At 36.7% G+C, this 21,247-nt stretch overlaps 2 protein-coding genes across 2 annotated transcripts; both read left to right on the top strand.

The window, feature by feature from the left end:
• Positions 1–10,202: 10,202 nt before the first annotated feature.
• On the top strand, positions 10,203–14,159 carry LOC125382125. The gene is made up of 3 exons (XM_048400390.1): positions 10,203–10,548; positions 11,807–11,897; positions 12,538–14,159. The coding sequence occupies exons 1-3, from the start codon at positions 10,536–10,538 to the stop codon at positions 13,562–13,564; spliced, it is 1,131 nt and encodes a 376-aa protein (XP_048256347.1). The 5' UTR covers positions 10,203–10,535; the 3' UTR covers positions 13,565–14,159.
• Positions 14,160–14,949: 790 nt separating this feature from the next.
• Positions 14,950–18,715, top strand: LOC124134519. Its single transcript, XM_046499365.2, has 2 exons — positions 14,950–15,360; positions 17,039–18,715. The coding sequence occupies exons 1-2, from the start codon at positions 15,284–15,286 to the stop codon at positions 17,961–17,963; spliced, it is 1,002 nt and encodes a 333-aa protein (XP_046355321.2). The 5' UTR covers positions 14,950–15,283; the 3' UTR covers positions 17,964–18,715.
• The last annotated feature ends 2,532 nt before the right edge of the window (positions 18,716–21,247 follow it).

Genomic DNA, 21,247 nt, shown 5'->3' on the forward strand with positions numbered 1-21,247 from the left:
ATCTCTCAAAATTAGTATTATTGACCCATTACATTAAGATTCTGCTCACAAGTGTGAAATATTATTTACTATCATCAACCGAGAAGAAATCTTAAGATTCCATTAATTGTAGATTTTACAGGCATTATCCCACTTCTTGTCAAGGTGATATGAGTCATTATATAGTCAAAAATCTTTTTAAATTAGAAATCTTGACTCAAAGTGTTGAGGCTTTGCTCACAGGTTTGAAATGTTATTTACTGTCATCAGCCAAGAAGAAATCTTAAGATTTCATTCATTGTAGATTTTAAAGGTGTTATCCCATTTCTGGTCAAGGTTATATGAATAATAATATAGTAAAAAAATCTCTTAGATTAGAAATCTTGACTCAAAGTGTTCAGGCTTTGCTCACAGGTTTGAAATATTATTTACTATCATCAACCGAGAAGAAATCTTAAGATTCCATTAATTGTAGATTTTAAAGGCATTATCCCACTTCTGGTCAAGGTGATATGAGTCATAAAATAGTCAAAAATCTCTTAAAATTAGAAACACTGACCCATTACATTAAGATTCTGTCCACAAGTGCGAAATATTATTTACTATCATCAACCGACAAAAAATCTTAAGATTCCATTAATTGTAGATTTTAAAGGCATTATCCCACTTCTGGTCAAGGTGATATGAGTCATAATATAGTCAAAAATCTCTCAAAATTAGTATTATTGACCCATTACATTAAGATTCTGCTCACAAGTGTGAAATATTATTTACTATCATCAACCGACAAGAAATCTTAAGATTCCATTAATTGTAGATTTTAAAGGCATTATCCCACTTCTGGTCAAGGTGATATGAGTCATAAAATAGTCAAAAATCTCTTAAAATTAGAAACACTGACCCATTTCATTTAGATTCTGTCCACAAGTGCGAAATATTATTTACTATCATCAACCGACAAGAAATCTTAAGATTCCATTAATTGTAGATTTTAAAGGCATTATCCCACTTCTGGTCAAGGTGATATGAGTCATAATATAGTCAAAAATCTCTCAAAATTAGTATTATTGACCCATTACATTAAGATTCTGCTCACAAGTGTGAAATATTATTTACTATCATCAACCGAGAAGAAATCTTAAGATTCCATTAATTGTAGATTTTAAAGGCATTATCCCACTTCTTGTCAAGGTGATATGAGTCATTATATAGTCAAAAATCTTTTTAAATTAGAAATCTTGACTCAAAGTGTTGAGGCTTTGCTCACAGGTTTGAAATGTTATTTACTGTCATCAGCCAAGAAGAAATCTTAAGATTTCATTCATTGTAGATTTTAAAGGTGTTATCCCATTTCTGGTCAAGGTTATATGAATAATAATATAGTAAAAAAATCTCTTAGATTAGAAATCTTGACTCAAAGTGTTGAGGCTTTGCTCACAGGTTTGAAATATTATTTACTATCATCAACCGAGAAGAAATCTTAAGATTCCATTAATTGTAGATGTTAAAGGCATTATCCCACTTCTGGTCAAGGTGATATGAGTCATAATATAGTCAAAAATCTCTTAAAATTAGTATTATTGACCCATTACATTAAGATTCTGCTCACAAGTGTGAAATATAATTTACTATCATCAACGGACAAGAAATCTTAAGATTCCATTAATTGTAGATTTTAAAGGCATTATCCCACTTCTGGTCAAGGTGATATGAGTCATGATATGGTAAAAAATCTCTTAAAATAAGAAATACTGACCCATTACATAAAGATTCTGCTCACAAGTGTGAAATGTTATTTACTATCATCAACCGACAAGAAATCTTAAGATTCCATTAATTGTAGATTTTAAAGGCATTATCCCACTTCTGGTCAAGGTGATATGAGTCATAATATAGTCAAAAATCTCTCAAAATTAGTATTATTGACCCATTACATTAAGATTCTGCTCACAAGTGTGAAATATTATTTACTATCATCAACCGAGAAGAAATCTTAAGATTCCATTAATTGTAGATGTTAAAGGCATTATCCCACTTCTGGTCAAGGTGATATGAGTCATAATATAGTCAAAAATCTCTTAAAATTAGTATTATTGACCCATTACATTAAGATTCTGCTCACAAGTGTGAAATATAATTTACTATCATCAACGGACAAGAAATCTTAAGATTCCATTAATTGTAGATTTTACAGGCATTATCCCACTTCTGGTCAAGGTGATATGAGTCATGATATGGTAAAAAATCTCTTAAAATAAGAAATACTGACCCATTACATAAAGATTCTGCTCACAAGTGTGAAATGTTATTTACTATCATCAACCGAGAAGAAATCTTAAGATTCCATTAATTGTAGATTTTACAGGCATTATCCCACTTCTTGTCAAGGTGATATGAGTCATTATATAGTCAAAAATCTTTTTAAATTAGAAATCTTGACTCAAAGTGTTGAGGCTTTGCTCACAGGTTTGAAATGTTATTTACTGTCATCAGCCAAGAAGAAATCTTAAGATTTCATTCATTGTAGATTTTAAAGGTGTTATCCCATTTCTGGTCAAGGTTATATGAATAATAATATAGTAAAAAAATCTCTTAGATTAGAAATCTTGACTCAAAGTGTTGAGGCTTTGCTCACAGGTTTGAAATATTATTTACTATCATCAACCGAGAAGAAATCTTAAGATTCCATTAATTGTAGATTTTAAAGGCATTATCCCACTTCTGGTCAAGGGGATATGAGTCATGATATGGTAAAAAATCTCTTAAAATAAGAAATACTGACCCATTACATAAAGATTCTGCTCACAAGTGTGAAATGTTATTTACTATCATCAACCGACAAGAAATCTTAAGATTCCATTAATTGTAGATTTTAAAGGCATTATCCCACTTCTGGTCAAGGTGATATGAGTCATAATATAGTCAAAAATCTCTCAAAATTAGTATTATTGACCCATTACATTAAGATTCTGCTCACAAGTGTGAAATATTATTTACTATCATCAACCGAGAAGAAATCTTAAGATTCCATTAATTGTAGATTTTAAAGGCATTATCCCACTTATTGTCAAGGTGATATGAGTCATTATATAGTCAAAAATCTTTTTAAATTAGAAATCTTGACTCAAAGTGTTGAGGCTTTGCTCACAGGTTTGAAATGTTATTTACTGTCATCAGCCAAGAAGAAATCTTAGGATTTCATTCATTGTAGATTTTAAAGGTGTTATCCCATTTCTGGTGAAGGTTATATGAATAATAATATAGTAAAAAAAATCTCTTAGATTAGAAATCTTGACTCAAAGTGTTGAGGCTTTGCTCACAGGTTTGAAATATTATTTACTATCATCAACCGAGAAGAAATCTTAAGATTCCATTAATTGTAGATTTTAAAGGCATTATCCCACTTCTGGTCAAGGTGATATGAGTCATAATATAGTCAAAAATCTCTTAAAATTAGTATTATTGACCCATTACATTAAGATTCTGCTCACAAGTGTGAAATATAATTTACTATCATCAACCGACAAGAAATCTTAAGATTCCATTAATTGTAGATTTTAAAGGCATTATCCCACTTCTTGTCAAGGTGATATGAGTCATTATATAGTCAAAAATCTTTTTAAATTAGAAATCTTGACTCAAAGTGTTGAGGCTTTGCTCACAGGTTTGAAATGTTATTTACTGTCATCAGCCAAGAAGAAATCTTAAGATTTCATTCATTGTAGATTTTAAAGGTGTTATCCCATTTCTGGTCAAGGTTATATGAATAATAATATAGTAAAAAAATCTCTTAGATTAGAAATCTTGACTCAAAGTGTTGAGGCTTTGCTCACAGGTTTGAAATATTATTTACTATCATCAACCGAGAAGAAATCTTAAGATTCCATTAATTGTAGATTTTAAAGGCATTATCCCACTTCTGGTCAAGGTGATATGAGTCATAATATAGTCAAAAATCTCTTAAAATTAGTATTATTGACCCATTACATTAAGATTCTGCTCACAAGTGTGAAATATAATTTACTATCATCAACCGACAAGAAATCTTAAGATTCCATTAATTGTAGATTTTAAAGGCATTATCCCACTTCTGGTCAAGGGGATATGAGTCATGATATGGTAAAAAATCTCTTAAAATAAGAAATACTGACCCATTACATAAAGATTCTGCTCACAAGTGTGAAATGTTATTTACTATCATCAACCGACAAGAAATCTTAAGATTCCATTAATTGTAGATTTTAAAGGCATTATCCCACTTCTGGTCAAGGTGATATGAGTCATAATATAGTCAAAAATCTCTCAAAATTAGTATTATTGACCCATTACATTAAGATTCTGCTCACAAGTGTGAAATATTATTTACTATCATCAACCGAGAAGAAATCTTAAGATTCCATTAATTGTAGATTTTAAAGGCATTATCCCACTTCTTGTCAAGGTGATATGAGTCATTATATAGTCAAAAATCTTTTTAAATTAGAAATCTTGACTCAAAGTGTTGAGGCTTTGCTCACAGGTTTGAAATGTTATTTACTGTCATCAGCCAAGAAGAAATCTTAAGATTTCATTCATTGTAGATTTTAAAGGTGTTATCCCATTTCTGGTCAAGGTTATATGAATAATAATATAGTAAAAAAATCTCTTAGATTAGAAATCTTGACTCAAAGTGTTGAGGCTTTGCTCACAAGTTTGAAATATTATTTACTATCATCAACCGAGAAGAAATCTTAAGATTCCATTAATTGTAGATTTTAAAGGCATTATCCCACTTCTGGTCAAGGTGATATGAGTCATAATATAGTCAAAAATCTCTTAAAATTAGAAATACTGACCCATTACATTTAGACCTTTGTTCATAGGTTTGAAATGTTATTCACTATCATCAACCGACAAGAAATTAGAAATCTTGACTCAAAGTATTCAGGCTTTGCTCACGGGCTAGAAATGTTACTTACTATCATCAGCCAAGAAGAAATCCTAAGATTCCATTATTTGTCGAGTTTATAGACTTTAACCCATTTCTGGCTGAGGGGAGATGAGTAATGATATTGTAAAAAATCTCTTAAACTTAGAAATATTAACCCATAGCATTCAGAATCTGCTCACAAGCTAGAAATGTGATTTACTATCCGCAGCCAAAAGAAAATCTCCAGATTCCGCAGGGACGACTGCAGTTGATAGGTCCATGTGACTATTAGATTATAATATCGAGACATCGTTTAGAGTATGACAATACATAGAAGACACATATCAATGTATGTAATAATTTGTAAAAAAATAAATGTTTCGATTATTGGATTGTCCTCTATATACGGAGGCGTGTGTAATATACACACGTATCTTAATATGATCTGATAATACATTAAGGTTATGCGTTGGTGTCCACACTAGGACAAATGTACATAACATAATGACGTCATATCGCCGTCAAATGAATATGACTTGAGTAAATATATACCCTAGCATGTGTATACGTATCATATGATACACAACTGCACAAGGAAAAATGAGTGTGCGTGCATATTGTCGCTTCGAACAATATTTCACTTATATCATAAAATATAAAACCTCGAATAAATGCAATTTTGAGTCAGTTACCACTTTGATGAGATCCGCGAGCACAGGTATGGTGCTGACAAACCTAGAAGGAATAAGCATGGGTGTAGGCCGCATTTAGCAATATCCCAGCAATTTCCCAGCATTATCTAAACACTATCCCAGCACTTTCCCAACACTATCCCAGCAATATCCCAGCAATATCACAGCAATATCCCAGCATTATCACAGCAATATTCAAGCAATATCCCAGCAAAATATTCCAACAATATCCCAGCAATATTCCAGCAATATTCCAGCAATATTCCAATAATATCCCGGCAATATCCAAGCAATATCCCAACAACATCCTAGCAGTTTCCAAGCAATATTCTAACAATATCCCATCAATATCCCAACAATATTACAACAACATTCAAACAATATCCCAGCAATATCCCAACAATATCCCAGCAGTATCCCAGCGATATTCTAACAATATCCAAGCAAAATACAAGCAATATCCAAGAAATATTCCAGCAATATCTCAGCAATATTCTTCGCAATATCCTCGCAATATCCCAACAATATCCCAAAAATATTCCAGCACTATCACAGCACTATCACAGCAGTATCCCAGCAATATTCCAGCAATGTGCCAGCAATATCCCAGCACCATCCCAGCACCATCCCAGCACTATCCCAGCAATATCCCAGCACTATCCAAGCATTACCCAGAAATATCCCAACAATACTCCAGCAATATCACAGCAATAGTCCACGCAATATCCATGCATTATCCCAACAATATCCCAACACTATCCCAGCACTTTCCCAACACTATCCCAGCAATATCACAGCAATATGCCAGCAATATACTAGCACTATCACAGCAATATCACAGCAATATCCTAGCACTATCACAGCAATATCACAGCACTATCACAGCAATATCACAGGAACATCCCAGCACTATCCCAGCACTATTTCAGCACTATCCCAGCAATATCCCAGCACTACCCAGCAATATCCCAACAATATTCCCGCAATATCACAGCAATATCCCAACCATACCTCAACACTATCCCAATACTATCCCAGCAATATCCCAACAATATTCCGGCAATATCACAGCAATATCACAGCAATATCACAGAAATATTCCAGCAATTTTACAGCAATATCACAGCAATATTTCAGCAATATCACAGCATTATCCCAACAATATTCAAGCAATATCACAGCAATATCCATACAATATCCAATCAATATCCCAGCAATATCCCAACAACATTCCAACAATATTTCAATAATATCCCAGCAATATCCCAGCGATATTCAAGCAATATCCAAGCAATATCCAAGCAATATCCGAACAATTTCCCAACAATATCCCAGCAATATATCAGCAATATCCCAACAATATCACAGCAATATCCAAACAGTATTCCGGCAATATCACAGCAATATCACAGCAATTTTCCAGCAATTTTACAGCAATATCACAGCACTATCCCAGCACTATCGCAGCAATATCCCAGCAATATTCCAGCAATGTGCCAGCAATATCCCAGCACCATCCCAGCACTATCCCAGCAATATTCCAGCACTAGCCAAGCATTACCAAGAAATATCCCAACAATATTCCAGCAATATCACAGTCATAGTCCATACAATATCCACGCAATATCAATGCATTATCCCAACAATATCCCAACACTATCCCAGCACTTTCCCAACACTATCCCAGCAATATCACAGCAAAATGCCAGCAATATACCAGCACTAACCCAGCAATATCCAAGCAATATTTCAAGAATTTTCCAATAATATCCCAGCAATATCCCAGTTATATTCCATCAATATCCCATCAATATCCCATCGATATCCCAACAATATTCCAACAATATTCCCGCAATATTCAAGCAATATCCCAGCAATATCACGGCGTGGAACACCAGAAATGGGCTTCACACATTGTACCCATGTGGGGACAAACCTAGAAACGTAATCAGGGAGAATATGGGATTTGAACCCACGACCATATATTCCTAGCATGCCGAAAGGACGCAACTCACAACGGAATGCGACACTTGAGACCACGGGCCCACCGTGTAGAAAACGACGTATGATATTGCCTGTTCATGCTCATAGTGTAGCTGAATAGTACCACTATCTGTCAGCCCCAGTCAGGTCATATTTCCGCAGTGTGTGACACCGGAGGTGATACCATCCTCGTATGGCTGGTTTGTTAATACCTTAAATGACATATTAAATGTACCTACTATAAAATTCCTTAGTTGTGGACAGAACGTAACATTTAGCAACATCAGTTAGCTCTGATAAATTTAGAATAAATATCAGTATATCATATCATTACGTTGTGTACAAAAGGCTCTCGAGAAAGAAAATCTTCACTAAATGACCCAAAGATGCGGACGGGTAAGGAAAATTGTATAAAATAAAATGCAGGCAGATAACATTGTACGATTCCTTGTTTGTGCGTTTTGAATGCCGTGATAAAGATTTCGTCCAGGCGCGCCAAGCATGTGGTATATGGTAATGTACAATAGTTACTACCGCAATGCCGATAAGCCGAATGTGAAGAATAACTTCCGTACGTTTCTGATCTCTATCCTACAGTATGTAGTTAAAGAGAACATATCAAGTAACAGTTTCATGTGATCAATTAGGTATATGTGTTTTTTCTTTGGGGAGCATTATGGAGTTGGAACAGTAAATCTGTTTCAGATTTTAAGACAAGAAAACTATTTTAAAAGATTAAATTAAATGAGTAGAAGTGGTAGAGGGTTAGCTGTGGGCTGGGACATTTTCTTGTTTTAACCTGTAATTGTGACAGACAGATAGTCTATTCAAGTCTAACATTAGGAACAGCTATATCATAAACAGGTAAAAACATATACACACGTACAGAGTCAGGGACTAGTGTATAAAGTATGAAACAATACCTTTCTTGCAATGAAAGTAAAAAATATTTGTTTTAAATATGCATATATTCACCAAATCTATCTGGCACTAGATATACATTACTATCAATAACACATTAATGCGCGACGGCGAGATATGAGAGAGGGTGTGGGCACTTGAAACACGTGTATTATTTGACATTAGGAAGCTGTATTTCTGTACATTAGTTAATAGACAGCATTTGTAAAACAAGATACATTTTCAAGATTAGACGATGACATGTAGAAAGTGCTTGAATGAACATCATTATATGTACGCTATTCAAACAGTGACAATAGGACTTTGTTATAAGCTACTAGATCGTGTATATGCCGGAAGTTATCATCTCTAATAATCTACCGCTTAGGTAATGAGATAAGGATGTTTCTGGTAGAGCCTATAAACTTGTGTTTCACAACGAGAGTGTGAACAAATCAGTGATCAGCAGTGCAGTGAGCATGACAGATTCCGATTGTGATGGGGGGGGGGGGGGGGGCGGGACCGGGAACAAGATACAGTCGCGCCAACCATGAGTAGTCTGAAGGCGACCATGAAGGAACATATGACATTGTCGACTTCAGACCATCTGAAACGAAAGTTTATGGAGAAAATTCGGCTGAATAAGAAACCAGTAAAGAACAAGACATATGTGTTGGCAGCACAACACGGTCACGTTGTCTTACGTACGCCAGTCAGACATTGTGAGCTCAACCCTGTTAAGCATATCTTGGCTAATTGTACAGGGTTCGTGGCAAGACATTACACAACATTCAAACTCACACATGTCAAAGGGAGGATCAACGCAGTCTTTGCTAGCTATCAGCCTTGTTGAACCAGTTATCATACATTTGGGTGATAGTACAGAATCATACACGTCATCAGCGAAGATAGATGCTACCTCAAGATATCATATATAGAAAAACAATTACTTTTTGATTCAAAAACCGCAACATTCCAGTACACATCCAGCTTCATAGCTTTTAACTATTCCATCATTTATTTATCCAAGCAGATATAATCCAGTACATATCCTAAATTGCTACCTCATCAACGCACATGTCAATTAAGTTGGTTGGTTGGTTTGTTGTTTTACGCCGCAATCAGCAATATTCCAGCTATATGACTGTCAATTAAGTACAATAACAGCAATATTTTGAGACCACCCCCAACTCGGGTAACATTTTCACCTGGGAGAATGCACGGGCCGGTGTGAGGTCATCACCTCGGGACAGGTGTAAGGTAATTACCTCAGGTTATAGGCCGTTTCATACATTCATGACAACATACGAATATTTTCTAAGTTTATCATCATTTTACCTGTAAAAGTTCGTTTTAAGGGTATCACAGTGTCAGTTAGGATAGGCTAGATTAGGTCAATTTGCGTTACTTTGATATATGCTATTTTCATAGCCCTATATTTATTAAATGAAACCAGAAAAGCATTTGTCTAGCATTTCCGACAGTACTTTAGTGTTCTATTGAGTGTCAGCTGTTACAATTCATCCTGTGTCAGATATTCCTGTAAGAAAGGTGGAATAGTGTGTACAGCTACATGTATGTGTCACTATGATACCATAATCGGCAAATGGACAAAAGAAACACTGATGACAGTGAAGTTGAGGAGACGCGAAGCAGCGAACACTGAGCAGGCTAAGAATCAATTGACCATGCTGTGAAAGCACCTATTTTCACATTCCGTTTATTACCTAACACTTTTCAGTGGAACATTCCATTTTTAGACAGAGGAATCTCTGATGATTATTTTGAAGTATTTATCTTTTATTCACGAAAAAGTTGAAGCACTACAAAATTTTGGGTTCACTTAATGACTGTCGGCCAACATACTACCATGGCCGTGTGATCGATCAGATAGCCAGCGACACATGAATCATTTCCGGACGGAAATTGTCAGTGTTAAAACAAAATATTCGCGCTTTATATTCATGTGAAACCACCTACTGGAAAATGAAACGAGAAAGTTTGTAGCCAGTTGAGAATTAAATATAATATTTCAACGCCAGAGAACAATCAGCCGAAACGGATTTTTAGCTATGAACCTTGAAAGTAAGTTGTCCGTCAAAACTTCTTTTTCTTTTACCTTTCATCATCTTTTCACTGTTGCGTGATATTGATGAATAACTATTTATAATGAAAAGTAGAAGAAATCTCAAATGATAATGAAGAATTATAGAATGATACTGTATCTGTGTACACAATATAAGTGTACAGTTAGAAATATTCAAAAGATATAACGGGGACAACAAGAATGTTTTCATATATTGCACCTGTATTGTGCACCACATTGTGACGAATCCGGGTCTTTGGCCTGAAAACCGAACCCTTCAACCCCCGGGTAACCCGCTGCTTCTTACAATGAAGATTATGCTTTAAGAATTGCTGGTCCTCGAGAACATCTGATACTGAAGACGTCATATTTACGGTCTCCAATGCCTAGAAACAAAAAATACTCAAAACAAGTTTTCATACGTGTGTACTTTTGTAACTCTGTCATTTGGTTCATTGTGTGTCATCGTCAGTCACAGTTTTGTATATATCTACCAGTTCTATATTAGAGTATCATAAAAATATTAGATATTCCGGTGCAAAATAGATCCTCTAAATTTTAACTTATTTACATATTTACGTGGCTTGGGTTTTTTCAAATTTTCAAATATGTGAATGCATATTTTGGATGCCTTACATAATATTTTAGGGATTGACTATTCAGAATAAGGGATAGAAGTAGCCTGGTGGTTAAAGACACTCTACAGTATTTAGCACAGACAAATAACATGAAACTGACCCCCTATATACATTATTCACAGTGGACATTATCTAAAAGGTTTGCAGGATTTCTATTTCTTCCCCAAAATAATGACAAACCCAACTTTAATTTCATCAGCAAAATGCTGCGAGTTTCAGGTTTCTTGTTTTGTTGGTTAACGGCACAAACAGCAATATTCCAGCTGCATCCCAGCTATATGACGATGTCAGTCAAAAATCGAGTCTGAACCAGACAATCCTGTTATTGACATCATGAGCATCGATCTATTCAATTGGGACATATTCGATTGCTAACTGAGCCTGACCACACGACCCCGTTGGTGAGTGAGTGAGTATGGTTCTACGCAGCTTTTAGCTTTATTCCAGCAATACCACGGCGCGGAACACCAGAGATGGGCTTAACACATTTTACCCATATAGGGATTCGAACCCGGGTTCGACTGGCCAACGCTTTAACGACTAGGCTACCCCACCGCACCCGATCCCGTTTCTCGCTTGATATATTTATGTAGTCCAGTATATTCAAATGCATGTTTAGCATTTTCAGACGAGGAACTTTTCTTCCTGCTCATGCTGGTCCTTTCAGCGGCAATCATGGTCCTAATATGTGCGTGCCTAGTCTGGATGAGGTAAGAGCAACTGCAATGCAAACGTAGAACACAGACTTAAGTTATATTGTAACATTCTGTGCATCAAAAACTCCATGTCTACAATTGCATGTATATCTAATCTATGTGCATCTCTTAGGGTTGTTATTTACCTATGGTCGTAAGTTCGAATCCAACATTCGCCTTGGTTATGTCTCAAGGTTTGTCAGCACCTGATCTGTGCTCGTGGGTTTAAAAAAAGTAAACTTTTAAGATCTGCATCGGTCTCTCCTTGCACATCAAACATATACTAGCATACAGTTAGTTATACACGTGAAATACTGATAAATACTGATTATAAGCGACATTAAGGTCACTCAGTCGCTCACATCTAGGATGAGTACTAGTATAATGTAGAAACAGCATAAAATAGTCATCAGTACATGGGGTAAATATACTAAAACATATGAATATTTCGACAAACCAGCCTTGTTCCCATTGAATACATATAATAAGGTATCGTATTCATTTTTCACTGTCAGTAGTATACAAAATTATCGATCCGCGTTTCAGTGATTCGTCACATCAAATATAGTTTTCTCTGGACATAATCGTCAAAGTAAAAAGCATGGATCTGGAGATCTGACAATTAATATAATGTACACAAATAAACCCATTACAGATTTTGCCCCACTACAAAATCCAATGAACGGACGTCTACACAAGAAGAAAGAAGCGAAACTGAAGCGACTGCAGGACTGTTTGACAGGTCAGCCACAGAAACTGATGTAGCAGTCAACAACCAGTACTTGACGGCTACGGTACACCATGCAATGCAAGACATCATGACCGCAATCACAAATGAAGTTCAACCCGACTCCACACTGGGGCAACACCCTGAAGACTTGTACCATCGCATTCAGGAATCCGTTTCATATGTTGTGCAAAACATTGAAAATGGGGTTCCACGGGTGACCTGTTGTCGAAGGGGACAAGATGTTTCGCCTGCGTCTTCAGAACCAGAACATGATAATCCACAAGCAGCAGGTGGGGGAAGTTCCAGTTTGGTCCGTCATGAGACAAATGAAGTACAACTTGAATCTATTGATGGAGGAACAAAAGAACCGCATGTAACCTTTGTTGGAAATGCCTATCGATCCTTGGGTAATTTTGAGTTCATGAGTGGAACTGGTGATACTGCTGAGATAGGAACATGTAGATCAGCTGATGCTAGAGGTACTGATGAAAGCACTGTTTATCAAGGAGTTGATGTAGCAGTGCAGGAAGCTGTTCGTGATTACTTCAACAGACCTACAAGGGACATATTGCAGGTATATACATCATCGTCAGAAGCCGAAGTCAACACAGACCCGTCGTTAGATGATTACCAGGCTGTCAGAGGTTACCTTACAAGAATCATTGATGTGATTTCACTTCAGTGGTTGAATGAGCAGACAACAGAATCAGCTTCAGATAACGAATATACAATTATGCACAATTGTGTGGCTACACCACAAGATACTTGTCAATACAATATAAATAGTGAAAGGAAAATCCTAGAGAGGCCGTTACCGGATACATCACTGCTTGCCTCTCGTCTGAGTGCTATAAGAAAACTACCTTTCACCATTGGGTCAAGAAAACGGTCTTTTAACGACGCAAGCCGGTGTCTTTATGTCAATGTAAAGGGGTTCGTGAAACGCCATTAAAAGTAGAAAAAAAAACATTTCAGGCCTTGAAGGGCCACGGTGTATTCCTCCTGTGGGGATATTTTGGTGATTCACTCGAGGACAGGTTGTCCACCAGTGGTGTCTGGTATACGGAAAGTTCCTTTAGTAAGCTGGATTGGTCAGGTTGAATAGTCGGGACTAAATGACTGAGACTAGTAGAAGCGATACTAGTATTCAGGTTACATGCTCAGTAATTTAGACAAAAAACAATTAGTAAACATCTGGTAAAGGGTCGATTGTCGTTTGATGAAGGCCACGAAACATTCAATCATTCATTCATTCATTCATTCATTCATTCATTCATTCATTCATTCATTCATTCATTCCTCTACATTTGAAAATGTAATATATCCGAAAGCGCATCGTGTCTGAAAAAATTAAGAAGTTACTTTAGAAGCTAAGATGCATGTACATAATCGCTACCCAAATGTCTAACTATAGCCATTCGGCCGATACGTTGTCGCGACAATCAAGTGGCTGGTATGATGACCAATGTTCATATTTAATCCATGTATGTCTCCTGATTGAAAAATATCGTCTTATGCACGACTGATAAATATGTATAATGTCCAATGTCCGATTTATATATCTTAATATCGAATATTTGAGTTTGCATTAAAGAAATCACATTTCTACTTCATATGTTGTGTTATCAATGGTCGGTACATTAAGATGTGAGTTTCAAACAATGACTGGTTGGAGCCAATTACAAGGACTGGTTCATACAATATCACAGCTGGAACAATTATTGAACTGGTTCATACAGTATCACAGCTGGAACAATTACTGAACTGGTTCATATAGTATCACAGCTGGAACAATTACTGAACTGGTTCATACAGTATCACAGCTGGAACAATTACTGAACTGGTTCATACAGTATCACAGCTGGAACAATTACTGAACTGGTTCATACAGTATCACAGCTGGAACAATTATTGAACTGGTTCATACAGTATCACAGCTGGAACAATTACTGAACTGGTTCATACAGTATCACAGCTGGAACAATTACTGAACTGGTTCATACAGTATCACAGCTGGAACAATTACTGAACTGGTTCATACAGAATCACAGCTGGAACAATTACTAGGACTGGTTCATGTAGTAACATGGCTGGAACAATTACTAGAACTGATTATACAGCATCACGACTGGACCCAATTACTACGACTCTCTCTCTCTCTCTCTCTCTCTCTCTCTCTCTCTCTCTCTCTCTCTCTTTCTCTCACTCTCTCTCTCACTCTCTCTCTCTCTCTCTCTCTCTCTCTCTCTCTCTCTCTCTCTCTCTCTCTCCACTGTTGAATTAACACAAGGAAAACAAGGAAACCGAAACAGTAACAGTTCTAAGCATTTAAATGGTGATTATCACGAACGAACAGGGAACGAGAAAGCACTCTCACTGTCGCCCACAGCATTACATTATAACTGAAGTCAAACTAACAGCGGGGCTTTATCATGTTAAAAGTAAGTAATTCTGTGTGAAATAACTACTCCTAGGTTAAGCTTCATCTGTGCAGTGTTATGTCAAGACTGCAATGAGATATTGTGGTTTGTGAGAAGACACACTAACCACATAAACCAGTCCGTGTTCTGCAATCTCTTGAAATCCATGCGTCCAAGATGGAGATCACCCTGATTATTGGACAGCAGAAAGGTACCGTTCAGGAATCGAGGTCAATCTTCACGTTTCAGCCATGAATGGAGGGACATTTCTGTTGGTGATTCTTCTCCCTCTACTCTGCCTGCTCGCTATCTACATTCTCAGGGAGAGGTTAGTGTGACTTTATGATTTATAAAGTGTGCTTCCGAGAAAGCGGTTCGGAAACTGAATTGCACTACAGTTATTAATGAAGGTGATCAATTTGTTAAGACCGAAAGGAACAAATACAGTAAACCACGGTTATAACGAACTCAAAGCGCCACTACTTTTAGTTCGTAAAGTTCGTAATAATCGTAGTTCCTTATAAGCATATACACAACATATATACAACAAATGGCCGGGACTAAAATATAGGTTCGTTATATCTGACAGTTCGTTATAAGCGTGTTCGTTATAAACGTAGTTTCCTGTATTCAGTTACCCAAATATGTTTTTGCTGAATTTCCTGACTGACAAGATCTTGGTCAAATTTGCGGATAGAAAAGGTAGTATAACAGACCACTGTGTCTATATTTCTTAATTGCTAAGATACTTTAGGGATTGTACATTTTATTCAAATTTCACTGAACGACTCATTTTGCTTTCAACTAAGCTTTTTAATCAAGGTTTCACCATCAAAGTCATGGTTAAGTCCTTCCGATCTATACATCCGTTATCAACATGTATACAATTGTCAATGATGTGTCTATATTGAATATATAGACGTTATCAACATGCTGTTGTCAATTATAACTGTCAACATATATCATTATAATTTTCAATAAAAAATGTGAAAGATTAAATGTTCGAGTGTATCATATATACACTTACGCATTCGGTTTCATGGGACCAACGAGAGGGTGAGTGAATGAGCTACGTTTAATGCCAAAGCATTCCAGTTATATCAGCTTGACGTGGGACGAAAGCCCGAAGTGATGCAGGTCTCAGACGTTTACCACTTTGGTGATACCCACAAGCACGGGTATGGTGCTGACAAACCTAGAAACATAATCAGGGCAAACGGGGATTCGAACGCCTGATCATTGGTTTCTGGCGTGACAAGGGCACGCAACTCTGCACATTAAATTGAGGCGTCTTAGACGACTTGGTCACGAACGGTGACACTCCACCCTGGCATTAAACCCGGACATGTTTGGCACTACGGACCCAATCATTGGCTCAAAAAGAAAATATGAAAAAATAATTTGTGCTCATATTTTACCAAACAAAATATATTGTTCGCTGGTCAGTAGTCACGGCGTCAACAAGGTCTGTGCACTGATCTGCTGACCTTGGATTCCAATTACAGAATCGGTCCGATTATACTCCTTAGTTGTCAGCAACACCAAGCGCGTTGGTTTCACAAAAATGTAGAACGTACGTGACTCTTTTGTTTGTTGGTTTGTTTAACACCGCACTCAGCAATATTCCAGCTATATGACATAAATAATGGAGTCTGGTCAGACAATCCAGTGCTTGATATCATGAGCATCGATCTACGCAACTGGCATACAATTACATGTATCAGCTAAGTCAGCGAGCTTGACCACCCGATCCTGTTACTGTCCACTTACGACTAGCATGTCTTTTTAAGATGACCTCCTGTGACAGACGTGATATATCTGAAATACAGTCAAAGAACTGTTAGAATTGGCGTTAAACACACCCACCCATGCCCTTAGGCTTAATCGGGCCCCACCTAATAAAGAAATGAATAAATGTAGAAACTGTTTCATCTTTTAATCTTACTTAGTTTAAGTAAGAACACTCGTTACAGTGCCATTGAATAATGAAATTGTCACTGTTTCAGGGTGTGTGGCTGTCTTCGGGATAGCATGGTCATAGTGCAAACAAAGTGGAGAAATCTGTTCTCTCATGCTTCAATGATGTACGCGAATATGAGGAGGACGCCTAAATCTGAGGAAAATGAATTACATTTCATTAATAAGCGCTCAGTGTATACTCAGTCAGGAACTGGTGAATTTTCTCTTTTGAACCAGCACGTGTACATTGACATAGAAGATAATCACGTCTACACAGAAGCGTATGAAATGCCTACTTGTACACCGCCTAGTAGTCTCCCGCCGAGTTTTCCCTCCTCGGACATGTATCTCACGTCATTTGCATCGTATATAGCCAGTGACCACTTTGATGGTGTAGATGAAGGCAACGGAGAAGGTCATAGTCAAGGTCACGTTAGAAATAAAGGTGAAGGTCACGTCACTAAAAAAGGTCACGGTCAGCTCCGAGAAGATAGAAAGGAGCACATGGTTGATGATGGAAAGGGACACCTCTGTGGACAGGACCAGGGGCAGCCCATAGGAAGACCTAACCCTACATTTTCGACTAGCCAGTATGTTTCACACGACAACCTTCTTAAATATAATAAGGGTTTAGTGACGTCGTTGGGTGTAGGAAAAAGTGGACAACATATTGTTCAACTGCACGCCACGCCAGCGGGTAGGTTACTCGATGGAGCATCTCCGGACTCAGATCCTGAAGAGAAAGGTCAACATGAGGAATTAGAGAGAAATGAGAGAATTATATCTGAATGTTCTACAAAGGAAAGGGCTAAAGATGTTGGTGATTGTGAGACAGTGAACTCATGTTCACAAACATCCCCGCCCTCTAAAGTAGCCGGTACGCTTAAGTATGTGTGTCCAAATTGTGGAAATGCGGAAGATATTTCAAAGAGGAAAAAAGTACTTTCGTCAACACGGTCGTGTGCAACATAGATGGGTTTCGGTTTTTTACATGTGATGGCACATTACTTATAATAAGACAGTGTTCGCTTAGTTATTCATAGGACACAAGGGCGTCCGGGCTGTGATATCAGTGAAACATTTTACGCTCTGTATCCCTTGTGATTTGAAAATTACAGTCAAGCATTTAAAGGATCTTTTCAAAATGTCAGCATTCATTAACATTTTAATTATTGGTTTATTAAAAGAACTAGAATTGTTTGAAAAAATGTGATTGATATGTTTTGTAACAAAATGACCTAACGGTTTAAATAAAAACATGAGCTTTGAGCAGAGTAAAATATTAAATTTTGAGTTTTCGAAACATTTTTTTTTTCCTAGTATGTACCCATGAGAACAGCATGTTGTATTTTGTAAATACCTTTGACCGAGACTGACCACAGAGAGTTTCTGGAAAAATGGGCTTCCAGAATTAAAATGGGACGTTTTAATATATGATATGTAGAATATTATAGAATATTATTTGACGAATACTCAGTATGTCCAACGTTACTGAATACTTATTTCATATTTGCAAAGACAATCACTCCATCGGACTTTGATGCGGACTTGAAACTATGTAATATCTGAAACTTCACCCAATCTGACTAACGAGGAAATGGAAAGGACAGGGTGTAGATTTTCGTTGTGAGAACTATGCTACATACGAGGCACAACTGTGAAACTGGAAATGTCACAGACGAAAGCTTGTCATTTGTTATTCAACATGGTACTGGAACATTACAAGAACCTTGAAAATCATTTAAAATAAATCTTCTTTCAGTGGCTGTTGTTTTGTTTTAGAGCTAATTGAATCTTGGTTCATTTGCATGGGGAGACCTGAAAGACTGAATGCAAAATCGACATTTTCTTACTTTGAAATTGTCCTTGTGAACTTCCGGGTAGACTATTGATTCGGGTTTTTCGATCTGCATATAAGTATTTTAGGATAATAACTTCAAACAGAATGATATCCTGTTTTTATCCTGCACAGATGGCTAACTCACGAGCAATAAATTCAAAGTGCACTGGCACCCGGATTCTCCGGACGCGTAATACCAAAAGACGTTTAAAGATGGTACTTGTTGTTACCCTGTCTTGCGCTCGGCATTAAGGGGCTTAAACAAGGACTGGTCGGCTCGGAGTCAGTATACTGTGTCTGAGTGGGGTATTCATGTTAAACTGCGGCCTGGTATCTCAGTGAGCTAGCACTATAAATCGGCATCAGTCCGGACTAGTACAAACAGCCACACACAAACGTGCGTGCACGTCGCCTATAAGTTCAATAATCTTGGACGCGACGTTAAACCCAATTTCACCTCACCTCACTTCACTTGCACCCGGAAGGTCGAATTTGAAGTAAATGTCGTATCTTAAAGTCTTAGTTTCGGACAATTTGTAAAACAAGGAAACAGAAGATATTTCTCAAAGTATATTTCAATTTGAAAAATACATTTAGTTGTAGTGCATATCATCAGACAAAGATCGGCTTAATAATACCCCGGGCTATATGTGGTGCATAATATACTATATATATGGCATTATTTGAAATATATTGTACACTGCATGCTATATATTGTGTATCATATACAATATATTGTGTATCATATGCTATATATTATGCACTGAATACTATATATTTTGCACTGTATGCTATATATTGTGTATTGTATACCATATCTTGTGTATTATATGCTATATGTAATGCATTATATGCTATATATTGTGCATTGTATGCTATATATTGTGTATTATATACAATATATTGAGTATTATGTGCTATCTATTATGCATTATATTCTATATATTGTGCACTGTATGCTATATATTGTGTATTATATGCAAAATATTGAGTATTATATGCTATATATTATGCATTATATGCTATATAGTGTGCATTGTATGCTATATATTGTGTAATACATACAATATATTGAATATTATATGCTATCTATTATGCATTATATGCTATATATTGTGCACTGTATGCTATATATTGTGTATTATATACCATATCTTGTGTAATATATGCTATATATTGTGCACTGTAGGCTATATATTGTGCACTGTAGGCTATATATTGTGCACTGTATGCTATATATTGTGTATTATATACCATATATTGTGTATTACATACAATATATTGTGTATTATATGTTATATATAGTGCATTATATACTATATATTGTGGATTATATTTTGCGTCAGCTCATCCAAGACACCACATACCATTACTTCCACCTCCAAACTGACAACATTGAGTAACGCAGGCGTCCCTTAAACCTTCTCCTGGAAGCATGTAGACCAGAACCTTCCAAATGAAACCTGGGTTCATCTGTGAACAGTATACTGTCCCAATCCTGTCTTCTGAACCTTAGATGCTGTCTACACTAAGCTGGGCGTACCTGACTGTGACGCGTAAGGCAAATTGGGCGTTTCACTATACGTCGAGACGGATATTGTGCTCACTTCATTTGTTGCGTACGGTTCTACCACTAATTAGTCTCACCCTCGGAATTATCCGAGCTGTAAATGTGGCAGTTTGATATCGATTCCGTAGATGCACCAACCGAATACGATTGTCTTGTTGACGTGACGTCTCACGTGGACGTCCCGCTCATAGAAAGTCATGAGTGTTGTCCTGATGCAGAGAGCGTCTCCAAAGAGATCGTACTGTGTTTCTATGTAAACAAAAAATGTCTGGCAACTCGTTTTGCGCCTTTCCTGTTTGCCAACCATACCTACAAATATTATATTTGGGATAACACTTTCTTAGTAAAGTACAGATTCTCGTACTTTTTTGGGGTTGAGTCCCCTCCGGGATTCGAACCCACACTTGCCGGACGGGACTCAACCCCAAAAAAGTACGAGAATCTGTACTTTTCTAAGAAAGTGTTATCCCAAATATAACATTTGTTACATTTGACCACTTTCTAAATGGCATCGTTTATTCAAAACCATACCTACGTTGATTTTCAGCAGGCCGTGGCATTGCGTATGCGTTATTTACGGTTAAAAAGAAGTGTTTTATGAGCACCTGACAGCTAAACAATCATTGTGAGCTGTTCACGTTCAAAAACCATGTGAGTGTCATGCACCCAACAAACACACGAACATATTAACTGTGCACCGTGCATTAAAATGCAGGTGCAAACTGTGAATCACGACCATAAAGCCGAGGAGATGTCTCCATGAAAATGAATCAAAACATGCATTATTTAATTTCAGAATAATCTTATCTTTATTTAACCGCATATGAAGCACAGTTACTTTTTCCT

Source organism: Haliotis rufescens, unplaced genomic scaffold, assembly GCF_023055435.1.
Source record: "Haliotis rufescens isolate VD_foot unplaced genomic scaffold, xgHalRufe1.0.p SCAF_2, whole genome shotgun sequence".
Lineage (NCBI taxonomy): Eukaryota > Metazoa > Mollusca > Gastropoda > Lepetellida > Haliotidae > Haliotis > Haliotis rufescens.

Excerpts from the sequence above, each read along its gene's own strand:
- LOC125382125 (XM_048400390.1), top strand. Across the intron at positions 11,898-12,537 it reads GCGTGCCTAGTCTGGATGAG|ATTTTGCCCCACTACAAAAT; the intron begins GTAAGAGCAACT and ends AACCCATTACAG.
- LOC124134519 (XM_046499365.2), top strand. The coding sequence starts at position 15,284 with ATGAATGGAGGGACATTTCTGTTGGTGATTCTTCTCCCTCTACTCTGC. Across the intron at positions 15,361-17,038 it reads ATCTACATTCTCAGGGAGAG|GGTGTGTGGCTGTCTTCGGG; the intron begins GTTAGTGTGACT and ends TCACTGTTTCAG.